Source organism: Cannabis sativa, chromosome 2 (assembly GCF_029168945.1).
Source record: "Cannabis sativa cultivar Pink pepper isolate KNU-18-1 chromosome 2, ASM2916894v1, whole genome shotgun sequence".
Taxonomy (NCBI): Eukaryota; Viridiplantae; Streptophyta; class Magnoliopsida; order Rosales; family Cannabaceae; genus Cannabis; species Cannabis sativa.
The window spans coordinates 16,972,981-16,997,874 of NC_083602.1; the positions used below are offsets into that span (position 1 = coordinate 16,972,981).

The 24,894-nt window shown below is 33.3% G+C and overlaps 2 protein-coding genes across 2 annotated transcripts; one reads left to right on the top strand and one right to left on the bottom strand.

Moving 5' to 3' along the window:
• Positions 1-6,280: 6,280 nt before the first annotated feature.
• LOC115719623 (glucan endo-1,3-beta-glucosidase 12) lies at positions 6,281-8,362 on the bottom strand. The gene is made up of 2 exons (XM_030648731.2): positions 6,757-8,362; positions 6,281-6,585 (listed from the first exon to the last, which is right to left on the bottom strand). The coding sequence occupies exons 1-2, from the start codon at positions 8,156-8,158 to the stop codon at positions 6,554-6,556; spliced, it is 1,434 nt and encodes a 477-aa protein (XP_030504591.2). The 5' UTR covers positions 8,159-8,362; the 3' UTR covers positions 6,281-6,553.
• Positions 8,363-20,581: 12,219 nt separating this feature from the next.
• Positions 20,582-21,974, top strand: LOC115718656 (uncharacterized). Its single transcript, XM_030647481.2, has 3 exons — positions 20,582-20,730; positions 21,466-21,660; positions 21,743-21,974. Exons 1-3 carry the CDS (start codon positions 20,713-20,715, stop codon positions 21,788-21,790), a joined length of 261 nt encoding a protein of 86 aa, XP_030503341.1. The 5' UTR covers positions 20,582-20,712; the 3' UTR covers positions 21,791-21,974.
• Positions 21,975-24,894: the final 2,920 nt, after the last annotated feature.

Sequence of the window (24,894 nt, forward strand, 5' to 3'; positions counted from 1 at the left end):
TGTTCTTGCTTATGACAATGCAAGTCCAATAAAAGTGTAACTCTCATAGTCCACTTTTCCTTATCTCAAATATGAGATGATTATCTCTTATAACCCAATAAAAGATGTAACTTCTCAAAAGCCATCTTTTATTATCTCATAAAGTGAGATGTTCACTACCAAATTAAAAAAGAATTTAAAATATTCTTTATTCACAAAATAGATGATAATAATTCTCACAATAATAATAAACACTATTTTATTACTATCAACATTATTATCATGCTATGTAACTCATATGTTAATATAATATGTATGTTACTAATCAATATCTCATATGTAACATACACATAATATCAATATTAAATTCACAATATATATGTTACATATCTCATATGTATATAATATATATACTATAATATACATATATATCATATACACATAATATATATATTAATTACACAACTATATATGTTACATACCTCACACATATATAACATATATATACACATTAATATACATGATATATATTATATACACATATATAACATATATTATGTATGCATGTCTCATATAAATACATAAAAATAATTATTTCTACATATTAATCTCACTAATATATATTATATCACATGCTCTACATATATATAATATATATTACTCATATATATACATGTTATATATTATATATCTCACATATATACATACAATAACATGATATAAATTTCAAATATCATATATATAATATGATATAAACACATGATCACATATATATAACTCATATATATATCATATATATTACTATCATATAAAAAATATAGTAAATCACATAATATACACCACCATGCTCACCCATGAATGGTTTTCACATATAATCTCTTATCCTTGTGTTCTCACACTTGATTTATCACCTCTTCCATTGAAAAGGGATAAGCTTTTGATTGTTAGAGATATTATTACAATGGAAGAAAATCAAAATATTACAACTCTATTGTAATACAATACAAGGACCAACAAAGAGATTAAATAAATGTTACAACAACATAATATACAATATATATACACTATATATATTATATAGAAGAAATATAGAAGAAGATAAGAACACATGCAATATAAAATATGTGTATATAATAAGAGAATAATATATATGTATAAACACTCACTCACAACCTTGAGTACGTAGATTAGTGGGGATCACCATGACTTGAACAAGGTATTACACCTTTGTCCAAAAGCTTATTTCCCCCTATCTCTAAGCACTAAGGGAACTCTCTAGGAAATAGCTTTGGGAATTATCAAACCTTTTTAGGGTTTTCTAGCAAAGTGCTTTCTTGATAGAAAACTTCTTCTCCAAAATGAGCACCTTAGACCTCTTTATATAGTGTTTAGGATATCACCATTTGAAATTCAAACTCATAACCCTTATAGATGTTATGGACTCAAATGTAACTCTTACACACACCATAACTCCTATAGCATTAAGAATTTCAAATAAAGGTGTGTAACATCTTTTACACTCTTAATGTTGGTGATAATGGTGGAGGTTACTCATAGTAACAACTCCCCAAATGTTACAAAAAGATGACAACTAATATAGTCATATGTTACATATTATTAGTTTATTACACATATTTAATCTATATATTATATTATTATAAATAATATAACAATATATAATTAAATTATACACAACACCTTACTACATGTCTATCCACATATGTGATCCGAATAAAAATCACACACACTAGTGTATAGTGTATAGTATATAGTAAATCATACTTAGTAGTTTTATATTAAAGATTCACTTACTTTAATACACTACCGACTAGTTTTATTCATATTATATAATTTTAATTCTCTTGTACATCGATATCCTTACAAGATTATACCTTTTCCATATGAATAAATTTTTTTCAAATATTTATTAATTATACTTCTATAATTAATATATTCATTTATCTTATAATTATATTTCATATATTCTATAATATATTATCCATTATTTACTTGCTTTTATGACATAAATCCTAACATCCTTATCTCTTCATTTGGGTAGCAGAAATTTTCTTTTGTATTTTAGAGGATGCCATAGCCAAAGGAGGGATCAAGGGAATCAAGTAGAGTAGGAATGGGCCTCGTCTCTCCCATCTCTTCTTCGCGAATGATCTCATACTTGTAGGTAGAGAGAATATTGCTGAAGCTAAGGGATATTCGGAAGGTCTTGAGAAATTTTGAGCTTGGTTAGGCCAACGTATAAATAAACTTAAAACTTCCATCTTCTTTGGCAACAACACTAATGAAGAAATGAAGAGCGGTATTAAAGAAGTTTTGGGGATTTATTGTATTATTGGGAATATTAACTACTTTGGTCACCCGCTCTTCAAATTTCAGCAAAAGGATGTTGACTATAACTTTGTTTTGAAAAACCTTGTGTCCAAGCTCCAAGGTTGGAAAATTAAAACACTCTTTAAAGCAAGTCGGGCTACTATGATCAAATCAGTTGGGCTTGCTCTTCTAGTGTACACTATGAAAATGACAAAACTCTCTAAGAGATTAGCTTCCAAAGTTGATGGCATGGTTAAAGACTTTTGGTGGGTTTGTGAGAAGGGGAACTAAGGCCTCTACTTGAAAGCGTTGGATAAGTTGTGCCTCCCCAAATCTTATGGTGGCTTAGGCTTCTAAAAAATAATGGAGATGAAGCAGGCTTTCTTGAAAAATAGGGATGGCTTCTGATCAATGAGAACCAATCTTGCTAATGCAAGGTCCTAAGGGCCAAGTAATTAAAAGGCAAACATTTCATGAAATACTCTTACAAGAGTTCTGATTCCTGGTTCTAGAAAAATATTGTTAAAGCCAGAACAATTTTGAAGAAAGGTGCCTGTAAGATGATCATTGATGGGAAAGATACAAATATTTAGGAAGACCCGTGGGTGATCTATGGCAAAGAGTTTTGTTCAAACCCAATGGCCAATCGATCCAATGCCTTTCAATGGGTTGCTGACATGATATTAGACAATGGAGATTGGGATCTCATAAAGCTTTACTCCCTCTTTGACTCTGAAACAGTTTGTAATATTTTGAAGGTGGTTAAGACTAGTGGCCAGAGAAAAGATCAGTGGATTTGGACCAAGGAACCTACTAGTACCTTCTCTAGCAATTCAGCTTACCTAGTACAAGCTTTAGACCGTGCTCCACCTTGTGATGTTGCTCCTTCCCTATGGAACAAATTATGGAGTAGCAAGGTGTTAGAGTGCCATAAGGTTCTTTGGTGGAGCATTCACTTTTGGCTAAGAGAATGCAGATTGAAGATACCTCCTATCCTTTGTGTGGGGCGGCTGAGGAGACTATGGAGCACCTCTTCCTCTATCGCAACTTAGCATTCCATTTATGGAAATCTTCCCCCTGTAGCGTTATGCCGGTTATTGATTCAGGTACTCGTGTTTGGGATTGGATCAAATTTTTGTGGGGCTTGAAGTTGAAGGGTGTCAATGTAGATGAGTTGCTCCCCTGTGCTTTGATTGTAGTGGATACTATTTGGCGAACCCATAATGATAAGTTGCACAACAATAATCTGAGTGACATCAAACACTATATTGATTCTATCACTCATTTTTATGCAGATTATGGCTCCTATTTGTTTCCATGTCCTCCAACTATCGGTTCTCTTCTTTGGTCCCCACCCCTGGATGGATTAAGATTAACTGTGACGTTAAAGCGAGGAGTGAGGCAATGTGTGTGGCGGCATTGGTTAAAGATCAATTAGGAACAGTTTATGGGTTGCTACCAAGAGGCTCAGCTTCTCTTATTTCCTTATTGGCAAAGATGTGGCTTGTCTTCTAGCCTTGGAGACGGCGGCTTCCCTGAAGCACCATTTTATGCTGATAGAGAACAATTCTGAGACAAATATCAAAATATAGAAGGAGACATGTTCTATTTGGAGTATCGGTAATTATACGCATCAATGTATAAATTCTCTAATTTATTTTTGGATTGTAATTTCTCTTTTATTTTTAGAGTATAATTTCACGGTCTATAATGTAATTAATTAAGCATTTGCTCAAGACTTAACTGATATAATTGAGCTATCAATAATGTGAGAGAACATTATCACTAATGACTATGTGATCTAATTCTCTTTTTTATATAAACTCTAATTTTCAATAAAAAAAAAAAGGGACTTTCTTTTAGTCGTTTATTTTCAAAAAAAAAATAAAAATGAAAACCTTTCATTTCCTCTCATTTTTTTTAAAAAGAAAGGCTCGTCAATAAAGAAGAGTAACTTTGGGTTCTGTGGATGATTCATTTTCAAACATCATAGTGTAAAAGCCATTGATTAGGGGAAACATCCTACTTTTGAGCACGTGCAATAGACAGGGGCCTTAAATTTGTTGCAGGAGAAGACTGCAAGTGAGGGTCCCATGCAAGAAATTTGCTAAAGGAAGCAGTATCAGTTTCACACACCAATCCCAATTCACTCGAATTACTAATATACAAATTTGTAACACTGGCTTCCACATGTACCCTAACCGGTTTCCAAATTAAGAAGAGTAATGCTACATAAATTAAGCCTATAAGGCTAGCTTAGTCGGGAGGGAAAGATGGAAAAGAGGGAGAGATTATAATTCCAACTTAAAATCTTTAATCTATTAAGCTATTAATTGATTATAAAATACTATTATGCTATACTAAAAAAAAAATGCTACATAAACTTATAGATTTATGGTGTGAGTAATTTTCACAAATTATTCTTATTAATTAGACATATTTTATTTGTTTTACTATATAATTACACAAAAAATGATATAATTACTAATTAGGGACAATTGAGGCGTTGAGAATATTCTTTCTAATTCTTCTCAGTGTAATTATAAAATATTATTATTTTAAGAAATTAATTATCATAATATTATATTTTATTTAATAATTAAGTCTTTTAGAGAATAAAAATTCAAATATAATTACTATTTTAAAATAGAATATAATTATTTTTTAAAATAAAATAAAATAAAACACTTCTATTACTTAGTAATTGACATATTAATTTCTAAACATACTATTTTTTATTTTCATATATTCAATTCGTTCTACAAAGTGCGGTATCCGCATTCATATTAATTGGATTAATAAATTTAAAATTCATGTGTACAAATTGAATATTGCTTCACATGCTAAACTAATGGATAATCTAATCTAATCTACATTTATTAATATTTATTTTAAAAATTATACATATATTATTAATATTTAAAGTAATTAAACAAAACTAATACATAGTACATATATTTTGTAAAACTTAATATATGAAATATATATATAAAAAATATAATCTAAAACTATAACCAATCTTTCCTTTTTATATACAAATTATTTTTATTTTCTTTGGTTATTTTTGTTTATTTAGTTTAATTTATTGTTAGAGATGATAATTCTTTTTAGTATTGTTGGAGAATTTAAAAGCAATATTTTATAGTTAAGTAATTTTGGTGACGTGAAAAAAAAAATATTTTTTAATTAATATTAAATAATTTATTTTTTTAATAATAAATAAAATAAGGGTTTTTTTTTTTTATTTTTACACTTCAAAAAAGTTTTTTTTTCGCATTTTTACGAAATTCTACATAGAAACTTCTATTGCAACTAGCGCTGCAACTTAAATTGCAACAAAAAATCGTATAGAAACCCCTATTGCAACTAGCGATGCAACCACTTTAAAAACCCAAACTGTGAATTTGTAAAAAAAAAAAAAAAAGGTTAAAAAAACAGTATTTAGGGAAATTCACCATAAAATAATAGGTACATTTGGTAACACTTTTTAATCACTTTTTTATTTTTAAAATTAGAAAAAGAAAATATTTTTTAAAATCATCTTCTATCAAAATGTTTTTACTTTTTTAATTTTTAAACAGTTTTTTTTAATCAATATTTTAGACTTCGACCCCAACTTAGACCTTAGAAACCAAACCGGGACCCGAATTTGGCCATCCCTGACCTTAGACCCAGTCCCGATTTAAATAAAATCAACAAATAAAAATAAATAAAATTTACTGAACGCACTTTTATTTTTTGTTCTTAAAATTGAAAAACAAAAATAGTTATAGAACACATTTTTATTTTTCAAAAATAAAATTTCAAAAACAAAAATTTTACTTTTATTTTTGTGATTAAAAAATTTAAAAATAAAAGTTTTAGCAAACGTTACCTATATTTAAAATAATTAATCTAAAATAATTGATTCAATTTATAATATTGCGGATTAAATTGAATTTAACTATCCTACTGATTAAATTATATCCAAAATAAAAAAAAATGTACTTATTGCATATTGCATACACTACAAAATAGCACAACCAGGTTGGAGTTGGATGCCTACGGCTAGAACTGTCTAGATATCAAACGAGAGCTGGATTTCTCTTCTAGTAGAACATTGATTTGGAAATGTGAACAAATATATTTCCAAAAAAAAAAAGTGAACAAATATGATACCTTTCTTTTAACCGTACTTGGTCCTTCATCATAGAAATAAATTCAAATATACCTTACAAATACAATACTATTAAGCAAAATTAATTGCTCACATTTGAGAATACCGGCAAGGCCCATAACCTGAAATCAAATAAAAAATTATTATTATTTTTTCTTTTAAAAATACAATTTGTAAGTTATTTTCCTTCTTGCTAAGTATAATTCTTTGTTGATTTTTTTTCCATGAAAGAATGATACGAAACATATTTGAATATATAATAAAAATAGTTGATGAAATATATTACGACTTACTTGGATCACTGAAAGTAACAAGGCCAATGCCCTTGAAGTCACAATTCCAGAAATTCCTTCCATGCATTTGATAGTAAGAATTCATGGCATAAGAAGCATGAGCAAGAAGCCTGTTGGGCTCAAAACAAGGCCCACTGTCATTATAAATCTCTCTACAGTCCACTCCACCAGGCCCACAACAGAAGTCCAAAACGCCCTGAAGAACCTTGTCGTTTGCATGTGGTTTTGCCACACACCAAACCGAAGGACCCCTTCTCATCAACTCAGTATTCATTTTCTCACCAAATCCAAACGACGCCGTTTCATCTCCATTGCTACTACTACAAAACTCACAGCTCAAATCCATGTCGTACACCTTCGACCCGTCACCATTAAACATCCCGAAGTTCCTCTCTGTGGTCCCTCCTTTCTTCTTGTTTTCGTTGAACAGAGCAAACACGAAAATGTCGATTTTGTCCCTCGGCTTCATTGGAGTCCCCTTGCTCGACTGAGCTCGCTCGATCAATCTCGTGTTGTAAATCTTCGCGTTCTCCTTCGTCGCCGCTATATCTCCGGCGTCTCCCTTCGACGGCCAACCAGACTCCGATACTGTGATTTTGATCGTACGGTTCCCGAATCCTAAAGCGTTAATGGCCGATCTGACGGCGTCAATTTGAGCATCCAACATGTTGTAGTATATATAGCCTTTGGGATCGCGAACGCCGCCGCCGCTTGAGTTTCCGAGCAGTGCGTACTGTAGATCCACGGTCTCCGGGTTGTCTCGGTAAGCGAAGTATGGGTACGCATTGACCATGAAAGGTGAGTTAGTATCGGCCAAGAAATCGAGCAGAGACTCCATTGACTGAGCTAGGTTTGGGGCGAAGGTGGAAGACGAAGGCGGGAAGGAGGAGGCGAGTACGGCCATGCTGTGAGGAGTTGTGACTTTGATCTTCCTATTGAGGCCTCGGGAAACGAGAACGGAGTGAAGATTCTTGATCGCACGGAGGAGGGAGGCTGGATCGGGTACGCCGTCGTCGGTGGTAGTTAGGTATTCGTTTCCAACTACAATGGCGACTACGGAGGTGGCGGGGATGAAAGGAGCGAGGCGAGTGGTGAACCATTGGTCGGCGAAGGAAGTGTCGGAGCTGAGATTGAAGACGTGCTGGTTCTCGACTGCGACAATGAGGTCGATAGCTGTGTTTGAAAAGGCGTTGAGGATTTCGGGGTTGGTGTCGTAGATTTTGACCTTGTCGATGAGTGTGGCTTGGAGGAGATGGGCTACTCGCTTTGGGGAGGGGAGGTTGTTGCCGAGGGTACCGTAGTTCACACCGACGCTGGAACCTAATGGAAGTAGTACAACGGACAAGAACAAGAAGAGGAAGAAGAGGAGTTGGGTGGTTGTGGTGGCAGCCATGGAAGCCATGTACGGTTGTGGAGAGTGAGGAATTAGTGAGTGAATATTACAAGGTGAGTATATAAGTACACAACCTTGGTTCCAAATACAAAAGATAAATAATTAAATAATATAATGTGTTTTACAGCCAAAAATAAGCGGGAGAAAATAAATTAATAATATAAGGTAATGTTTTTTTTTAAAAAAAAATAATATAAGGTAATGTTACTGTGTGGACCATGCAGCCTTTTATTTTTTCAACGTCCCATTTAGCGTGTGAATAAACAGTCCTAATTTACAAGAAAACAAAATTATAAATTGGCTAATTAGGAATTTTGCTCTGAACTTTGACATGTACTAAATCACACTCCTGAACTTTTAAGATCGTTAAAAATGCAAACTATTGAAATTGTTGGATTTAAAGATTTTTGTCAAATTTCATTCATTTTTACTATTTCAAAGATTGTTTATGTATTAAATTATGCTCCCAAATTTTGATATCTACCAAATCATGTCCCTTGAACTTTGACATTTACTAAATTATGTCCTCTAAACTTTCACCCATATTAGACTTTTTTACTAAAATTGGAAAAAAGTCCTTAAATCTAACAATCTTAATAGTTCAAAGGGTATTTTTAACGATCTTAAAAGTTCAAGGGACAAAAATCCTAATTAGCCTTATAAATTTATAAGTTTAAGAGCCTCTTTGGGTTTGTTTTAATTTTCAATTTTTAAAATTGTGTTTTTAAAAGTGAGAATAGAAAATAGTTTTTTTGTCATTTTAAAAATTTAATCGTGTTTGGTACAAATTTTTTAAAACTATTTTTTAGACTTTTTCTTACTAAAAAAATTAATATTTTAACACCATACCATGACATGAACCTATCCAAGTTCAGGTTCGGGTATGATTTCGGGTCTAGGATCTGAGTATACAAGCAGAAATATAAAATGTAATATGTTAGACAAAAAAAATTGTTTTTGAAAATTGAAAACAACATTTTGATATTTTTTGTTTTTTAGTTTTTTAAAACTCAATTTTAAAAAAGAATTTTTAAAATATTTTGCCAAACGTTCCTATTAGTTTTTAAAAATTATTTTCATTTTAAAAAACAGAAAACAGTTTTTAAGTTATGAAGCCAAATAACCTCTAAAGGAAAATTTGACTATGTTTAATTATAGAGCAATTTGCGGTGAAATTTCCTTATGTTTTAATTTTTATACATTTAACCCTATTATCTTTTTTTTTAGTGACAAAACCCCCTTATATTTTTATTTTTATACACTTAACCTCCTTCTTTTTTTTCTTTTGGTGGCAAAACCCTTTTATGTTTTAATTTTTATACATTTAACCTCCTTATTTTTTTTTTGTGGCAAAACCCCCTTATATTTATTTTTCTTTGTAAATTTGACACACCAGTTAAATATTACTGTTAAATATCAATTGGTTGACCACTATATACACCTGTGTATATGTAACAGTAAAACTTCGAAGTCGATACAGTAGTAATCCAGTTAGTATTTAATGGTAATATCTTATTAGAGTTAGTCCCACACTGCTAATGTGTGGAAATAAATTGTGATATATAAGATGAAAGGGCTACTCCTCCCATAGTCAATTAGTTTTAAGATGGAACCTTATTCATTTTATTCCCACATTCTGACATGGTTATCATAGCCACTTGTGATCTGTTGTGAGCCCAAATTGCCACCGGTCCAAAAAGCCGTTTGTGATCCGTTGTGAGCCAAAGTGCTGCAGTCCAAACAGATACTTTCGCTGTTTCCCCTTTAACCTCAATTTGGGACCTTTCGGCCAATGTGTGTCTTTGACCTGTTTCAAAATCTATAGATTTCCCGACGTGTACACCCACAAATTTCCTGATATTTAGCCTTGTGGGATTCTTTCAAATGTCACGTTCGATCCTGTGGTTTCTTAAAAGTCGTTCGTTATACCCACACTTTCTAGGCCCAAACGTGAGGAGGGTGTATTAGAGTTAGTCCCACATTGCTAATGTGTGGAAATAAATTGTGATATATAAGATGAATGAGCTACTCCTCCCATAGCCAATTGGTTTTGAGATAGAACCTCATTCATCTTATTCCCACATTCTAACATATCTAACTAAAATTTTAAATTTGCGAAAAAAAAGTAAACTTTAGGGAGTTTTGCCACAAAAAAAAAAAAATAAGAAGGTTAAGTGTATAAAAATTAAAATATAAGGGGGTTTTGCCACCAAAAAAAAAATAAGAGGGTTAAGTGTATAAAAATTAAAACATAATGGGGGTTTCACCACAAATTGCTCTTAATTATGTATCACTTTATTAAACATCAAATAAAACATGCTATCCTTTTTTTAGTACAAAATATGCCCTCAATTATTAAAACTAAACCTCTTCCCCTCTTTTCACTCTCTAATTCTCGTCTCTTTCTCTACAAAGTCACACACACATCTTTTGCCGAAGTCTATCAACTTAGCTTGACAACCAAGTGTGTAGAAGCAACTCAAACTCCCTTACCAACATAAATCTTGAAAAAAAATAATGGGTATACAATTTATGTAGTATTTATTGTTAGATTTAGTTGTATTTAGGTTGATATGAATAGATCTACACATATCATTCTTTAATTATGGTTGTTTTGTTCTTAAAACTCAAACTGCTCGAATTTTGCATTTTCTATTTTGTTTTCTCGAATTTTAGCAAGGTCGTTATCGATATCTAGCGACATTAAAGTGTGCTGGAGGTTAGAGATGACTAATCTAGACATGTAGCAATGTAATTTACAACAATTACAAATATTAATTTTCTACTTATAATTTTGGCAATGTCTATCGAAATCGTTTCGATATGTGTCGATAGTTTTAGAAATAATATTTGGCGAAGTAGAGAATGAAATTTATTAGCTTGTAGCAATTTGTTGCGACGCAGTTGTCGACATTGTTCATGACATGTTGTGACATCTCTTGCGATATATCTCGACAAATAATTTTTTTCCATTTTTATTTTGCGAATTCAACTGTATTTGAGGTTGTACTGTATGATGGGGCTTGGGCAGTTGGAGGTTTCAACTGGATATTTTGTTGTTCGCGTTTCTAGCAAGGGACACGTGGACTCCAGGTCAGCATCCAAAGCCCACTAGTAGGCCCAAAAAAGATAACTTGAGCCAAGCTTAAGTCCAATAAGGCCTTCGGGAAGGTATCTTCCCTCCTCGATTCACGTGAGCTTTCGCCAAGGACTGTCCGTACCTGGAAGCAATTCTACTGTGCTCCTGGAAGACTAGATAACGTGTTCCTTGAAGACAAGAATAGTTTTCCTTTTTTTCAAATTGCACAAAATAAGAGATTAACTTTCATTATTTTTCAGCCAAAAAATCATATCAAATTATAAAGGAAAACTACCCAAAATGAAAGTCAAGTAATTAATTTACAATTAATTACCCACAATTATAGGGCATGATAATGACAGCCTGATCGTGGTTAATTTGCTTAGTCAGCATGTCTATCCTCTCATGGACTAGGCCTCACGGATACAACCCTAGTTTATGTATTGATCATGTAAACTCCCCATTAGAGAGAAAAGGGAAACCAAGTATAATTTCTGTAAATACTATAAATACCCAACAAATCCTTCGGCTTAGGAGTTGAATTCTCTTGCAATATTTTCCCAGGCAAAAGGAGAGAACATATACTCATTGTATTTCCCAAAGACCTTTCTAGCTAAAATATATAATAACATCGACTCGTGGACTAAGACTTATTATGTAACGCCCTGTCCAATAGAGACGCCACGTGTGTGTGTGGTTTTACAAAATTCTTATTTAAATACTTTATAATTATACCAAAAGTGTGGGTAATTAAATTTTTGATAATTAAAGCCAAGCATATAAAAACTTCTTTATAGTAAAAGACAAGTAATGAGAACTATGGGGACCCCCTGTTTTTAAAATATTACAAACTAGTTTATTAGTACTTTTTTAACATAAACTTTGCAATTCCAAAATACTATCAAAACGGAACATCCTTTTCACTGGGCCAAGCCACTGCGGCTAATATGTACCTTGCTGCTACGACCTCGAACTCATGGCTGCCCAACCTTTGCTTTCCCCTTACCTACACCATAAAGCACCTGTGAGTCACAGAGACTCAGCAAGAAAAGTGAATAAAATAATAACCAGTTTATTAAGCAATTCAATCTCAAATTAACTTGCATACACATTTACTCAATATTATACACAATTCTGGTACTTTATAAAGTACCCCTTTACCACTCGTTAATCATGAGCTGAATATGTCATTATCGTTGTCCGATAAAGCAAACAATAAGTAAGAAACCTAATCGTAATTTCAAGAGTAATTACTCGTAACGGTATTAACCGTTTGCAACCCTAGGTCATAACCTAGGCTCAACAAATATTTAATCAAAGTCTTGATAATAATCAAGGCCATAACCATTCAACCACTAATTTTTAGACACATACGGTGCTTACCACTTTTCTTACCTTAGTTCAAAACTCAAGCGTATGAGCCGACCTGAGTGGAAAACAAGCTAGGTGATCCCGGTCCTATGTCATGACAACCAAAACTCAATAAAAACCTTAATCAAATTTCTGATAATAAACTCTAATTCTCATAATCGGACACACCCTATTGTCCCCCGGATCAAACTAACTTAAACATCTCTAAAACACTCTGAATTTCACTTCGGAAGATACCCCGAATCAGATCGGACTTGAGGAGAAAAACCCAAAATCCCTCCCCTATTGGCCAAACCGGTCGACCGATTTGCCAATTGCTTAAAAAACCGATCGACTGATTTTTCCTGGGCAGCCATGGGGATTTCTAGTTTTTCACCCCAAAAACCGATCTAATCTCCACCAAACCTGCTCAAACCTTCTAGAACAGTTTAATATAGCAAATATAACATAACCAAGCAACTAATTCATCAAAATTTGTCAATTTGCTCAAAATCACTCTTTAAATTAAAGAAAACTCAACTTTGGCTTCAACAAACCAAATCCAATTCAAGCAGCCATAGAGACCACTTAAAACCACTCCCAACATGCTCAAAAACCTACCCTAAACACACCCCAAACCTAGTTTAAGTCCTACACCAACAAAGAAGTAAAACCTACTTCAAAACTAACTCAAAAACTAGAATTTTCAATCCAAAATGGTTGAGAACTTACCTTGATTGCTTCTAGGTTGGACTTAGGATCTACAAGCTGCTTCAATTCAAGAGAAATGGTGAAATTTTGATCCTCTTGCCGGCTGGTTTTGGTTCACACGAAGGGGAGAAGAAGAAGCTTGGTTTTTGGTTTCCTTGCCTTGCAAGCTAATCCTTTAAATAGGGTTTTTCTTTTTTTTTTCTTTTATTTTAAAAGTCAGCCCAAACAATTAAAGTATAGATACCTATTCTAAAGAATGACAAAATTACCCTCCAAAGAAACATAAATTTTAAAAATAGCCTAGGGACATTTCGGTAATTTTACTAATCCACCAGACCGACATTCTAAAATTCTAAACTAGTCCGGAATATCCTCAAAATAGTTCTCTCATTAGTGTCGTGACATTTCTAACCATATTGCTAAATTCCACAATTGCCGAGCCTTATAAAATATTTTTATTTCAATAATAGTATCCTCAATACCCACATCTCTCAATATAATCTTCGTAATTAATAAAGTACGCTTTATATATCATTAGATAAGTTCTCAGTAGTTACCCTAAGTAAGATCATAATCTTACTTTATTACCAAAATAATGACATATTTAATAAAATGTCTATTTAAATATTATTTTATTTTTCGAGATATTACATATTAGCGCCCCAACCACGTAAAAACCATGTGTTTGTTATATTTCTTTCTTTGAATTATTTGTTTTTTCAGTTCTAATTTCTTATAATTGGTTTTCTAAAAATCTCGGTAAATATTTTGGTACTTTCATTGAGAGCTAAAGGATGTAATGATACCATCTAAAGATTTCATTCAGTAATCATAGTACTCAGTCGAACTAAATTTTGCCTTCATTATGCTAATCATAATGCTAAGGTAAGAGATACAGAAGATTCGAATGAGGTGAACAGTCGCCACAAGGACCAACATGGTAAATACCAGAATCTTAATGATCCCATAATCGAAGAATCAGGAGAGATTAGTTCTGATGACGTTGAAGATTATCCCCAGGACACACCAAAAGACGTTCACCCAGATACGCCTGACGATGATGGAAAAAAGAAGGACAATCTAGACGAGTTAGATCCTGTGGTCATAATGGCAAAAAAATTGCAAATAATTGAAAAACAAATTAACTCAGCAAGAAGAATTCTCTTTGCTATTTTTTTGTTTGAAAGAAATAATGATCGAGAAAATGACAAGGGTGGAAGCTATGATGACAGCCCTCACCGCTGGAAACAAAACTAAACAAATGACTCCAACAAATGATGCCACTAGAAAAGTTGATCCTAAAGATCCTAGAACCTCTAATCCTCATAAGGACAAAGGGAAATGGAAAATAGGTGAAACATCAAAGAAGGATTCTCAGGCCAAACAACAAAAGAAATCTAAAATTGTTAGCCAACCTCAACAGAAAAAGAAAGGAAACCATACTTCAAGGCAGGGTGACCAGACTAATTTTGGAGACAGAGCTGCACAAAAAGATAAGTCTGATGCTGGAATCAAGAAGCCTACTTCTCGAAAGGACAAGAGTCACTATAATGATTCTTGTTGTTAAAGTGATGATGGCGATGAAGTGCATCCAGTTTCAGACAACAACAGTGGAAGTCTCTCCACAAATAATCTTCGAAGAAGGTTAAATGAGAAGAAAAAAAAAAGGCTAGAATAGAAAAGGCCAGACCTTATGGAAATGATTGGAGGAATCATATCAATTATTAGGTCCGCGGGAGGGAATCTTAAAGTGGTAAAACTCAGTGCTTGGAAAGCAAAGTTGAAGAGTTAACGAAGCTCACAAAGAAGATTTCCTGAAGGCAGAATGGATCCCTGTCCGATTCAGAGCAAGAAGACACAAAATCATGTGTGAAGAGAATTAAAGATGCACATCTATCAGAGCGCTTCAGAATGTCTCAAATGGAATTGTATGAAGGCAGAACAGGCCCTAGGGACCACTTTTCCAAATACAATCACATGATGCAGGTCACTAAGGCTAGTGATGATGCAAAGTGTCTTTGTTTTTCACTAAGTCTTTGTTTTATCTGGGAGTGCTATCAGTTGGATCTAAATATATTATGAGATTATAGATTAACTGTTTACATTGAATTAATGGTACATAAGAAATTCAAGAGATAATTTGAACTACTTATATTGATTATATCAATAGGCTAATAGAAAGAGTTTTGTACACATAATTCTGTATTTTCAAAGAGTACAATTCCATATCTATAGTGTAGTAATAATAGAATTAATAAACTTGATTATTTTATTGAAGAGTTCTATCAGTGGATGACATGGAGTTTCCTCCACCAACATATGCGGTTGGGACCTCGTGCTCCTGTGGGTGGCTTTAGTACCGAAAGTGTGAGGCTTGGCTTTATCCTTTGAGTATGCCACTCAACACTTTTTGTTTGTCAGCCACCATTGTTTCTAGACTTTGGTTCTTCAAGTAGAGATCTTTTATCTCCTCTTTGTGGTAGCAGTTCAGGAGCTTGAGCTCATTGAGTACACTTCCTTCTCCTTTCTAGGTCCACATCTTGAAGTGTCGGGGTCTTATGGCACAAATGGTGGAGGGTGCCACATTAGAGATGGCCTTCTCAGTGGTTGAATGCTTCCATCGACGAGGTTATCCATCGATGTCGTCATCAAACCATGTTGTGCTGGGGGCTCTTTTTGAGCATTGGCTTGGTGGTTCACGGTTTTATCCCTTTGGTCTTCTCCGACGATGGGAGGTGGAGATTCTCTTATGATGGTGACCAGTTGGTTGTCATTTGATTAACTCCATTATCTTAGAGATATTGTGAACATTTACGCATAGTAGTTGGTTAATACTCAGGGAAAGACGTAGCTATGGACTTGACTTTCCGACAAATGGCGTCTGTTGATGGTAGTCAACTAAACTTTAGTTAGAAAGTTAAATGCAAAAGGCTAGAGATTAAAAGCTTAAGAGAAACTAAGAACATAGATGGAGTAAAAATAATATTATATTGAATCTCTAAGCTCCTTTACAAATAGTTATTTTCTAATTCCCTTACAAGTATTCAAATGAGGCTTTTATAGTTAAGCTCTAATGGCTCAAAGATAAAAGTGGTCCCAAAAGCTAGGGGTCATAACTCTGTCGATATCGATTCTGCGAGTACTAGACTTAGGATTACAGAAGCCACTAAGTCAAGGAAGGGCCACCAAAAACTGAGCCAGTCAAGCTTACCCTGCCTCTTTCTAACTTTAGGGGACTGAGAATTAGTCTTTTGATCCTCGGGGAGCCTACTCTCGTCTTTCGAATGTTGCTTCCAATTTAGTTGGTGCAGACGCTGAAGGATCAGCTAACACCTGTCTCTCTGCATTTTTGGAGCAAAGCATACAAAATCGAGCAATGGATCTTAGAAAAGTAGTCAGCCGCTTCCCCTGTAGTCGTCAGCACGTCACGAGAGGTTTGTTTGAAGACCAACGACTTGAGCAAGAACATATTAGCTAAGCTAATAAAAAGTCTTAGTTTCCTTCAATCAAATCAGTAAGCTTATTGATATTTTTGAAAGCGCCGGTGTGATGATGTCAGGATAGGGCCACGTCAGGCACAGATTTACCTCCGTGGAAAGGAGGATTCATGTAACACGAAGATCAACACGTCAGAGGGGTAGTTGAGAAGTGGTGGCCGGGTGGGTATCAGTTTGTACCTCAAGTGGGATAAATGGTGTCTCCACTACTTATACATGTCGTACCCATTGTACGTCCTCCTCCCTCTTAGAGGCATGCTTGCTTTGTCGAACTTGTCCTTTATCATATATTCATTTTGTATATCTCCCACTATAGCTCAAGCTCATAATGTGGAAATATCATTAGAAAATTTAGTTAAGTGTTGGGACCATGAGACGTGGTCTTGTTGTTTAGAGTTAGTAGGAATTTCCTCCTCAATCTCTTTGATGGTCACTCCATTGTAACATATACATAAGTGTTATTGCTCCCTTATGTAGAGCAAGGGGCATTAGATGGTGACTATGGGATAAAGTAAGTGAGTGAGGGAACAAGGGAGAGTGAGGCGTGCGTGGAGCATGGAGCTCAAGTTGAGTGGGGAGCGAGGAGCCTGAGCTAAGCTGGGAGCGTCGGGCAGAGTGGGGAGCCCCAATCATCCTGGAGAGGGAGGAGCTCAACCCGTGCCTTGGCTTCTCCCCGTGCCAGCTCTCCTTCTCGTGGGGTGTCTCACCTTGCTAGCTGGCCTCCCATTTTCTTGCCCATATATTTTTCAAGTGTATTTTGAGGACTTTTCTCTGATTAGCTTAAATATCTCAAAATTTATAGTTAGTGAATTTTCGGGTTCAACAATTATTGATTCATTCAATAGTTAAATTCTTGCAAAAAAAAAATATTTTTTTTTTGGTCCAGTGCTCTGGAAATCTATAAGATTTAGAAAATCTACTAAACAAGGGTGGGGCAAAGATCACAAAGTATGTATGCCAAGGGTAACCAGATGATATACAATGTTAATATTACCTCATGAATTTTATCCAAAACTTCACGTCTCAGCACAATTCTATAAGTTTCTTACAGAACAGAATCAAGTAATTAAACTTATGCATTTGATAATCATGATTATTTCAAATACATTCAATGTTTATAATTAATTAATATTTTCTATCTTTAGTTTTATAGTTCCCCTATTCTGATCGTGACAACAATAAGGAGACAATTGATTTACGGGACGACTAGGAAGGTTTTGTGAAGTCTGAAGTGTTAGAGTTATTAGTACACAGTTACAACTTCACTTTTTGTGATGATATATAGGATATAACTTTTTTTGATCGTTACTGTTATCACTTTCTATATTACGTAATTAGTAATACTTAGTTTCATTATTATTGATCATATAGTTTCTTTATAGTTTATATCAATTTTTGTTACATGAAAAATGTTATTATTATTATATTACATATGTTACGGTAGTGCATAAAAATACGGTTATACAAATTGATTTTGAAATCTAAAAAATTACAGGTGTGATATCTATAATTTTTCCTGATCTATACTTATGCGTCATTTGATAACTAACCCAGAAAAAATATTTACGCCGGTTATAGTTTGACACTAAACTTGTTGTGTCACTTTATAACCAGTGCAAAAAGGTTAACAGACTTTGCTTATATTTTGTGTCGGTTATCAAATGACGCGTAAAGTTTTATGTGTCATTTGGTAATTGACAGTTGACACTAATAAAATACTATTTGTGTATATACATCGATTTTGACAATTAATGTAAAAAATTTATCACTTGAAAAATGACAAAAATAACCTTTTTTTGTAGTAAATCCTAATGATAAGAGTCTGTATAACATCAAACACACCTCTACTTAACCACTTATGTTTTCCTGATGTTCACACTTTGCACAATTTCATGACTTTATACTTATCCATTCATCAATTTTTCGGAGAGAAACTCCAATTACCATAGAAGGGAAATAATTTTATTCCATTCCTTTGTTTGGTAGCATTTTAAAGTATTGGAATGTCATTCTAATGGAATGTCCTTTCCAGCATTTTGGTGGAATGACTATTCTATTTTGAAATAGAAAGAAAAATTATTCCAACCTAACATGAGAAAATATTTAATGATTATTTTATCAATTTTTTTATATATTTTAAATTTTATTCCATTCCATTCTTATTCCTATTCTCACTCCTATTTCTATTCCTATATTTTTATTTCACCCAACCAAACGCCACCTAAGTTCACATAAGTAAAATTCTTACAGTATTTTTGCTATATCCTTAGAGATGTTTGTTGCTCTGCAATTGCAATTTATTAAGGGGGCGTTTGGTATAAGGGATTCAAAATAATCTGATTAAGGGGAATATTATGAAGGAGAATATGATTATCTGTAAACTTATTACTGTATTTGGTTATTCGTGGTAATAATAATTAGATTATTGTTAATTAAATTATAGTGTTTGGTAGAGCACAGGAATGTTATATACTATTTTGGAATAGTGAAATAAAATATAATAAAATAATAATTATTATATCTCTTTCAACATAATTATAAATAAAATAAAATTATTATTTGTGAAAACAAATATATTTATTAATAAATAAATTTAATTGCAATGTATTTGTCCAACTGATGAGCTAGCAACCAAGTTGCAGCGACAAGAGAACGATACGATGTTGAATTTTAACGAAAAAGCTGTGATAATTTTGTATTATTTGAAGGAGTAAACAGAATGGTGAGAATAATAAAAATGGAAGATTAAGTTGTGATAATTTTGTATTGTTTGAAGGAGTAAATAGAAGAAAATGGTGAGGATAATATTAATAACAGATTAAATAGTACTATATATTATAAACATCTTTTCTTAAAGCAATTGTGTAGTGTTTAATTTTTTTAAAATTATTATTTGACTTTTTATTAATAAAATTTTTAATTATACATTCAAATAACTGATATAATGTTTGAATCCCACCTTTTTTAAAAGATCAACATTACTTTCTTTATAGGGTAGTTGGAATACGGGTAAAAGCATTACATGACTCAAAAAATTTAAAACCTCATAACAAACAGGGCAATCATTGAGATTATCTTTTCTCTTCTCACATTAACCCATTCCAAACAGCCCTAGGAATTTACTTTACCCTCAAGTTCGGCAACATCCAATAGCAACTATCCTTAAATAAGACTTGATAAGTTGTTAGTGTTAAAATTATCCAATTATGAATGACTTTTCTTACCCATTGAATTTCCTACTCGATTTTTCAAAGTAACAAGTTAGGTTGCATCATAATGGGCACATGTAAATTCAAACGGGTTCAATTTTTTTTTCCTTTTGGTGCTGAAATGAAACCTCAAATGCAAAAGAAAAAAAAGAGAGAGAGAGAGAGAGAGAGAGAGAGAGAGAGAGAGAGAGAGAGAGAGAGAGAGAGAGAGAGAGAGAGAGAGAGAGAGAGAGAGAGAGAGAGAAAGGTGGGGTCATGAACTTTGGAAAGCATAGTTAAATTAGTTATGAATACGAATATTTTTAGAAAAACATAACATTTCCTATATCTATAGATTAGGAGTATAAAATCAATGTCATAACCTGAAACACCCAATTTTGGCTACATTTCTGGTTCCTCGGATTCTGAACAAAATCCAAGCAAGCAAGGCAATCTCTTGGTTGGCCATATTTTATGACAAAAAATCTCCTACTAATCATCTTCTTTTGGATCCCACATGTCATGTTGGACAGTACTTAAACTGAAAATGGTTCAATTCTTCAAAATTAGCCACCACAAAACATGGTAAACAGATTTATTTGGATTTTAGATAGCCACAAAAGATTACAATTTTAAACTCCCTTAAAATAGACCACAGATATTTTAGTATTCCAAATAAATATTTCTAAAGCATTTGCTTTTCACTAATAGCTTCCATCAACGTCTCATAAAGTAACCATGGCTAATGAGAATGAGGTACGTTCAAATCAATCATTCAAAATACTAGAAAGATTGTATCAAATATATATTATGACTTTCTTTTGTTTAATTGCTTTTTACAAGAAAACAGATTATTTTTTTTCTTCTTTGTTTTTGTTTTTTAATTTTTATTTTTGGGGAAGCAAAGTAGAATGAAAAATTATCTTAAAAGACTCATTGTTCTGAAACACCCAAGAAGATAAATGATATAAATTTCAGTCTTGATCAAGCTTTGTAAAATTATCGATGGATTTGTGTTTATATATATTTATGATGTGCACTTGTTTTATTCCTCTTAAACAACCATAAAATTTCTTACTCTATACGAATATGCCATTTATTTGCTGATGTTATGAATATATAACTTACTATAGAAATCTCAGGTAGGAACACATGAGGTTGTGTTGGTCATTATTGAATACAATTCTTCACAAGCATTTATATGAGGTTGTGGGAGCTTATTTATCATTCAAAAATATTTATACCTATATTATAATTATTCTTACTAGATTTATTTAATTTTATGAGGGCTTTTTTTACGATTTTGATCTATAATTATCAAATTTAAAAAATTACATTTAATTTTTTAAAAAACAATATTTTTGCTAGTGGGGCTATAGCCCCCAAACTAATACACTTGGGTCCCTCCCTGCTTACAATATCCATTGTTTTGGATGTAAAATCCATCAAGAATTCAGATGTTGAGTTTGTGTATTTTCTACATGCTTACAGAAAAATGGCTGGATGTCTATTCCCCAATTTGGAGGGTGGGAGCAGAAGGGAGGAACTGACTATTCCATGGTGTTTTCTCGAGCTCGAGCAAACCGGAAGCAGCAAAAGATGGATTTCAGCGAATTCAAGCGATCTAGCCTCGGAAACGAAAGAGAATTCATTAATCCTGCTAATCACCAGGATGATTCTGTCATGGTATATTTGCGTAGAAAATATTTTTAGATAAAAAATTGTTCAATTAATCTTTCTAATTTGCTTCATTTTTATTTGCATGCAGAGGAAAAAGAAGATTCTGACCTACATTAACTGCTGTATAAGACCTTGATTGTCTAAGCACCGAAGCTATCAGTAAAACTTTCAGTCATTTATCCTCTATTAATGGCCTGTAAATTTATAGATGAGAATTGTTCATCACCAGAATACTAATCAAAAGTTTCTGTAATTCTCTTTTGTGTGCAATATAACTATATACATATTAACTATAATGTAACTTTGAAATTCGTTTGATACATCTCTAGATTAAAAAAAGAAAAAAAAAACTATACACACACAAATATGTATTGTTTAATCACAAAATGCAAGAGATGAATCTAATTTATTGATATGAACACGTATCTGTACATAATCTGCAACCTCATTAACTTATTATTTAGGCTGATTATATGAAACATTCCAACATTTCAAATAATTGGTTCTTTCTTGTCATTCTTACCTTTTCTTTTCTTGGTGAGCTGGTCTAATGCTAACGTGCGAAACCAAGAATTTGTATGAAGAATTTTCGGTAGATGAAGAGATTCTTGAGTATGAGTGTGAGACATACACTTAGAGAGAATCCAAACGAAGAATCGATCTCGATCGACTGTATTGTATATCCCTGTTCTTAATCAACAAGAAAGACGTTCACGGTGGTGTTCTAGAACTAGAGTGACGACGTCGTTCCGGTGAAGATTACGAGCGAGAGAGAGGAGAATTAAGACATGGCTGGTGAAGAAGGTGAAGAAAGTGAAGGAGTTTTCCGAAGTGGTTGCTGGACCTAAGTGGAAGAACTTTATCAGAAAGATCGGAGGTTACTGTAATGGTAATAATAAGAAACAAAAGAATATGAATCGGTTCCAGTATGATGCTCAGAGCTATGCTCTCAATTTCGACAATGGTGGCGCGCGCTTTGATGATGAAGAAGAAACTAATGGAGAGGGTGATCGTCTTCTGGATTTCTCTCGTAGAAAGAGAGATTGCAACCTTTGCTGTTTTCTTCAAGTTTCTCAGGGAAGTATTTTTCTCTTTCTGTGTGGAATTGAAGGTACAATGGTCGGTTCCTACAAGCTGAAAATAAAGAAATTTATTGAAGAAAGAAGTTCCATAATTTTGATACAAATGCAGTCAATATTAGATTTGACATGGTATTAAGTATTTTAGTGTCTCATAAAGTTATTATTGTCATGATATATATCATCTCAACTTATTATAAAAAGTGGATTACCACACACAAAATCTTCTAGTTGTTGAGAGAAGAAACCAAGACAAATACGAAAGAAAGTTATGAAAGGAAGGGAAGATTGAAAGTTAAGAAAGGCACCCTTCTCTCATAGATCTTTAGTGAAAAGGTAAAGGTAAGACTAGTTAATAATAAGGGTGTGTACTCATTTGGTACGTGTGTTTTATTTAAATACAAGTTTGATACCTTGTATTTCTAATAATACTCATCTCATAACCTATCGTACATATGAGTACCTTATATTCAGATTTGATCAATCAAATTTTATCAATACGATCAAATTGTCTTCAATTATACGAGTTCCAAATTCAAATTTTATTATGTAATTACATATAACTGAGAGCATTATTAAAAATATAGGATACCAAACTTATTATTTGAGATAATACAAAGTAACAAATGAGTATAAAATAAATATTATAAATTCACAGCAAATAGGCACGTGAGATGTTTAATAATTTGCTATCCCTTGTAGTTGTAGGCCAATAAGAGAGTTTACCTATTCTAGAAGGAAATATAATAATAGGACTTGTATCACATAAAATAAGGAATTTGGAAAGGCCTAAACATTATGTCCTATGACTCCTATGTAATTACAAACTTTGGGGCTGATTGTATAAACAAGAAGACCTAGAACATTACTGGCTTATCGTGAAAATTGGTTTGTCTAGGTCATCTTGAAGAGATCAACCTTCTTGAATACTTAGAAATTTGTATTCCATTTCAGCAAGATTAATAAAGAATTCTAGCAATTTCATTCAATCTATTTACTTTCTGACATGATAGAGTCCTAAGAGCCAATCAAAATCATACTAAAGTTGTTTGCTGATAGGATATTTTCTTGTAAGAACAATGAGCAAAAATGCGAGTACTAGGTAGACCAAATACTCCAAGAAATATCATGAGAAATTCTGTAGTCAAACTAAGTTGATTTACAGAGTAGAGAAAAGAGAGGAGAGAAGTTCTTTATTATTGAATCAATGAATGAATACAAAGGAGAGAAGCCAATATATAAGCCTCGATACAGAACAAAAAAGATAACAACTAAGCAAAGAAATTAACTGAAAAACAACAACCTTAACTAACTAACGGTCTAGTTAGCACTGTCACTAACTTCCTCAACATGCCCCCTCAAGCTGCACGGGAAGAATTCCAGTGAAAGCTTGCTATAGAGAAAGTTGAACTTGGGAAATGTTAAGGCTTTGGTAAACATGTCAGCTGGTTGTTCTTCGGTTGGAATGTAAGAGACATCAATCTTGTTCTGTAGAACTAACTCTCGAACAAAATGAACATCAACCTCGATGTGTTTCGTTCTGGAGTGAAAAACAGGGTTAGAAGCTAGCATTTGAGCACCCTGATTATCACACTAGATTACTGGTTTGCTGAACAATTTGATCCCAGTTCATGTAGAACAGAAGTGATCCAAACGACCTCTATGGCTGTGGTAGAAAGGGCTCTATACTCGCTCTTAGTGCTGGAGCAGGATACTGCTTTTTGTTCTTAGAGCCCCAAGAGATGAGATTACCACCAAGCTGAACACAGAAACCAGTCATAGATTTTCTGTCTTGGATATCACATGCCCAGTCAGCATCATAGAAGCCCTCAAGCACAAATCGAGGTGCTGGTTTAAACACAAGACCTTTGTTGAGTGTGCCCTTTATGTACCTGAGGATCCTTTTACATGCACACCAGTGAGCAATGGTGGGGGACTGCATGTACTGACTTAATTTGTTTACTGCAAAAGACAGATCCGGTCTTGTGAGTGTTAGATATTGCAAGGAGCCAATGGTGCTTCTGTAGAGGGTGGGATCATCGAACATCTCACTACTGGAAGTATAAAGTTTGTGGCCAGGACAAATAGGTGTAGTGCAGGATTTGGTGTCAACCATATTGGTCCTTTTCAAAATATCCATAGCATATTTTGTCTGACAGAG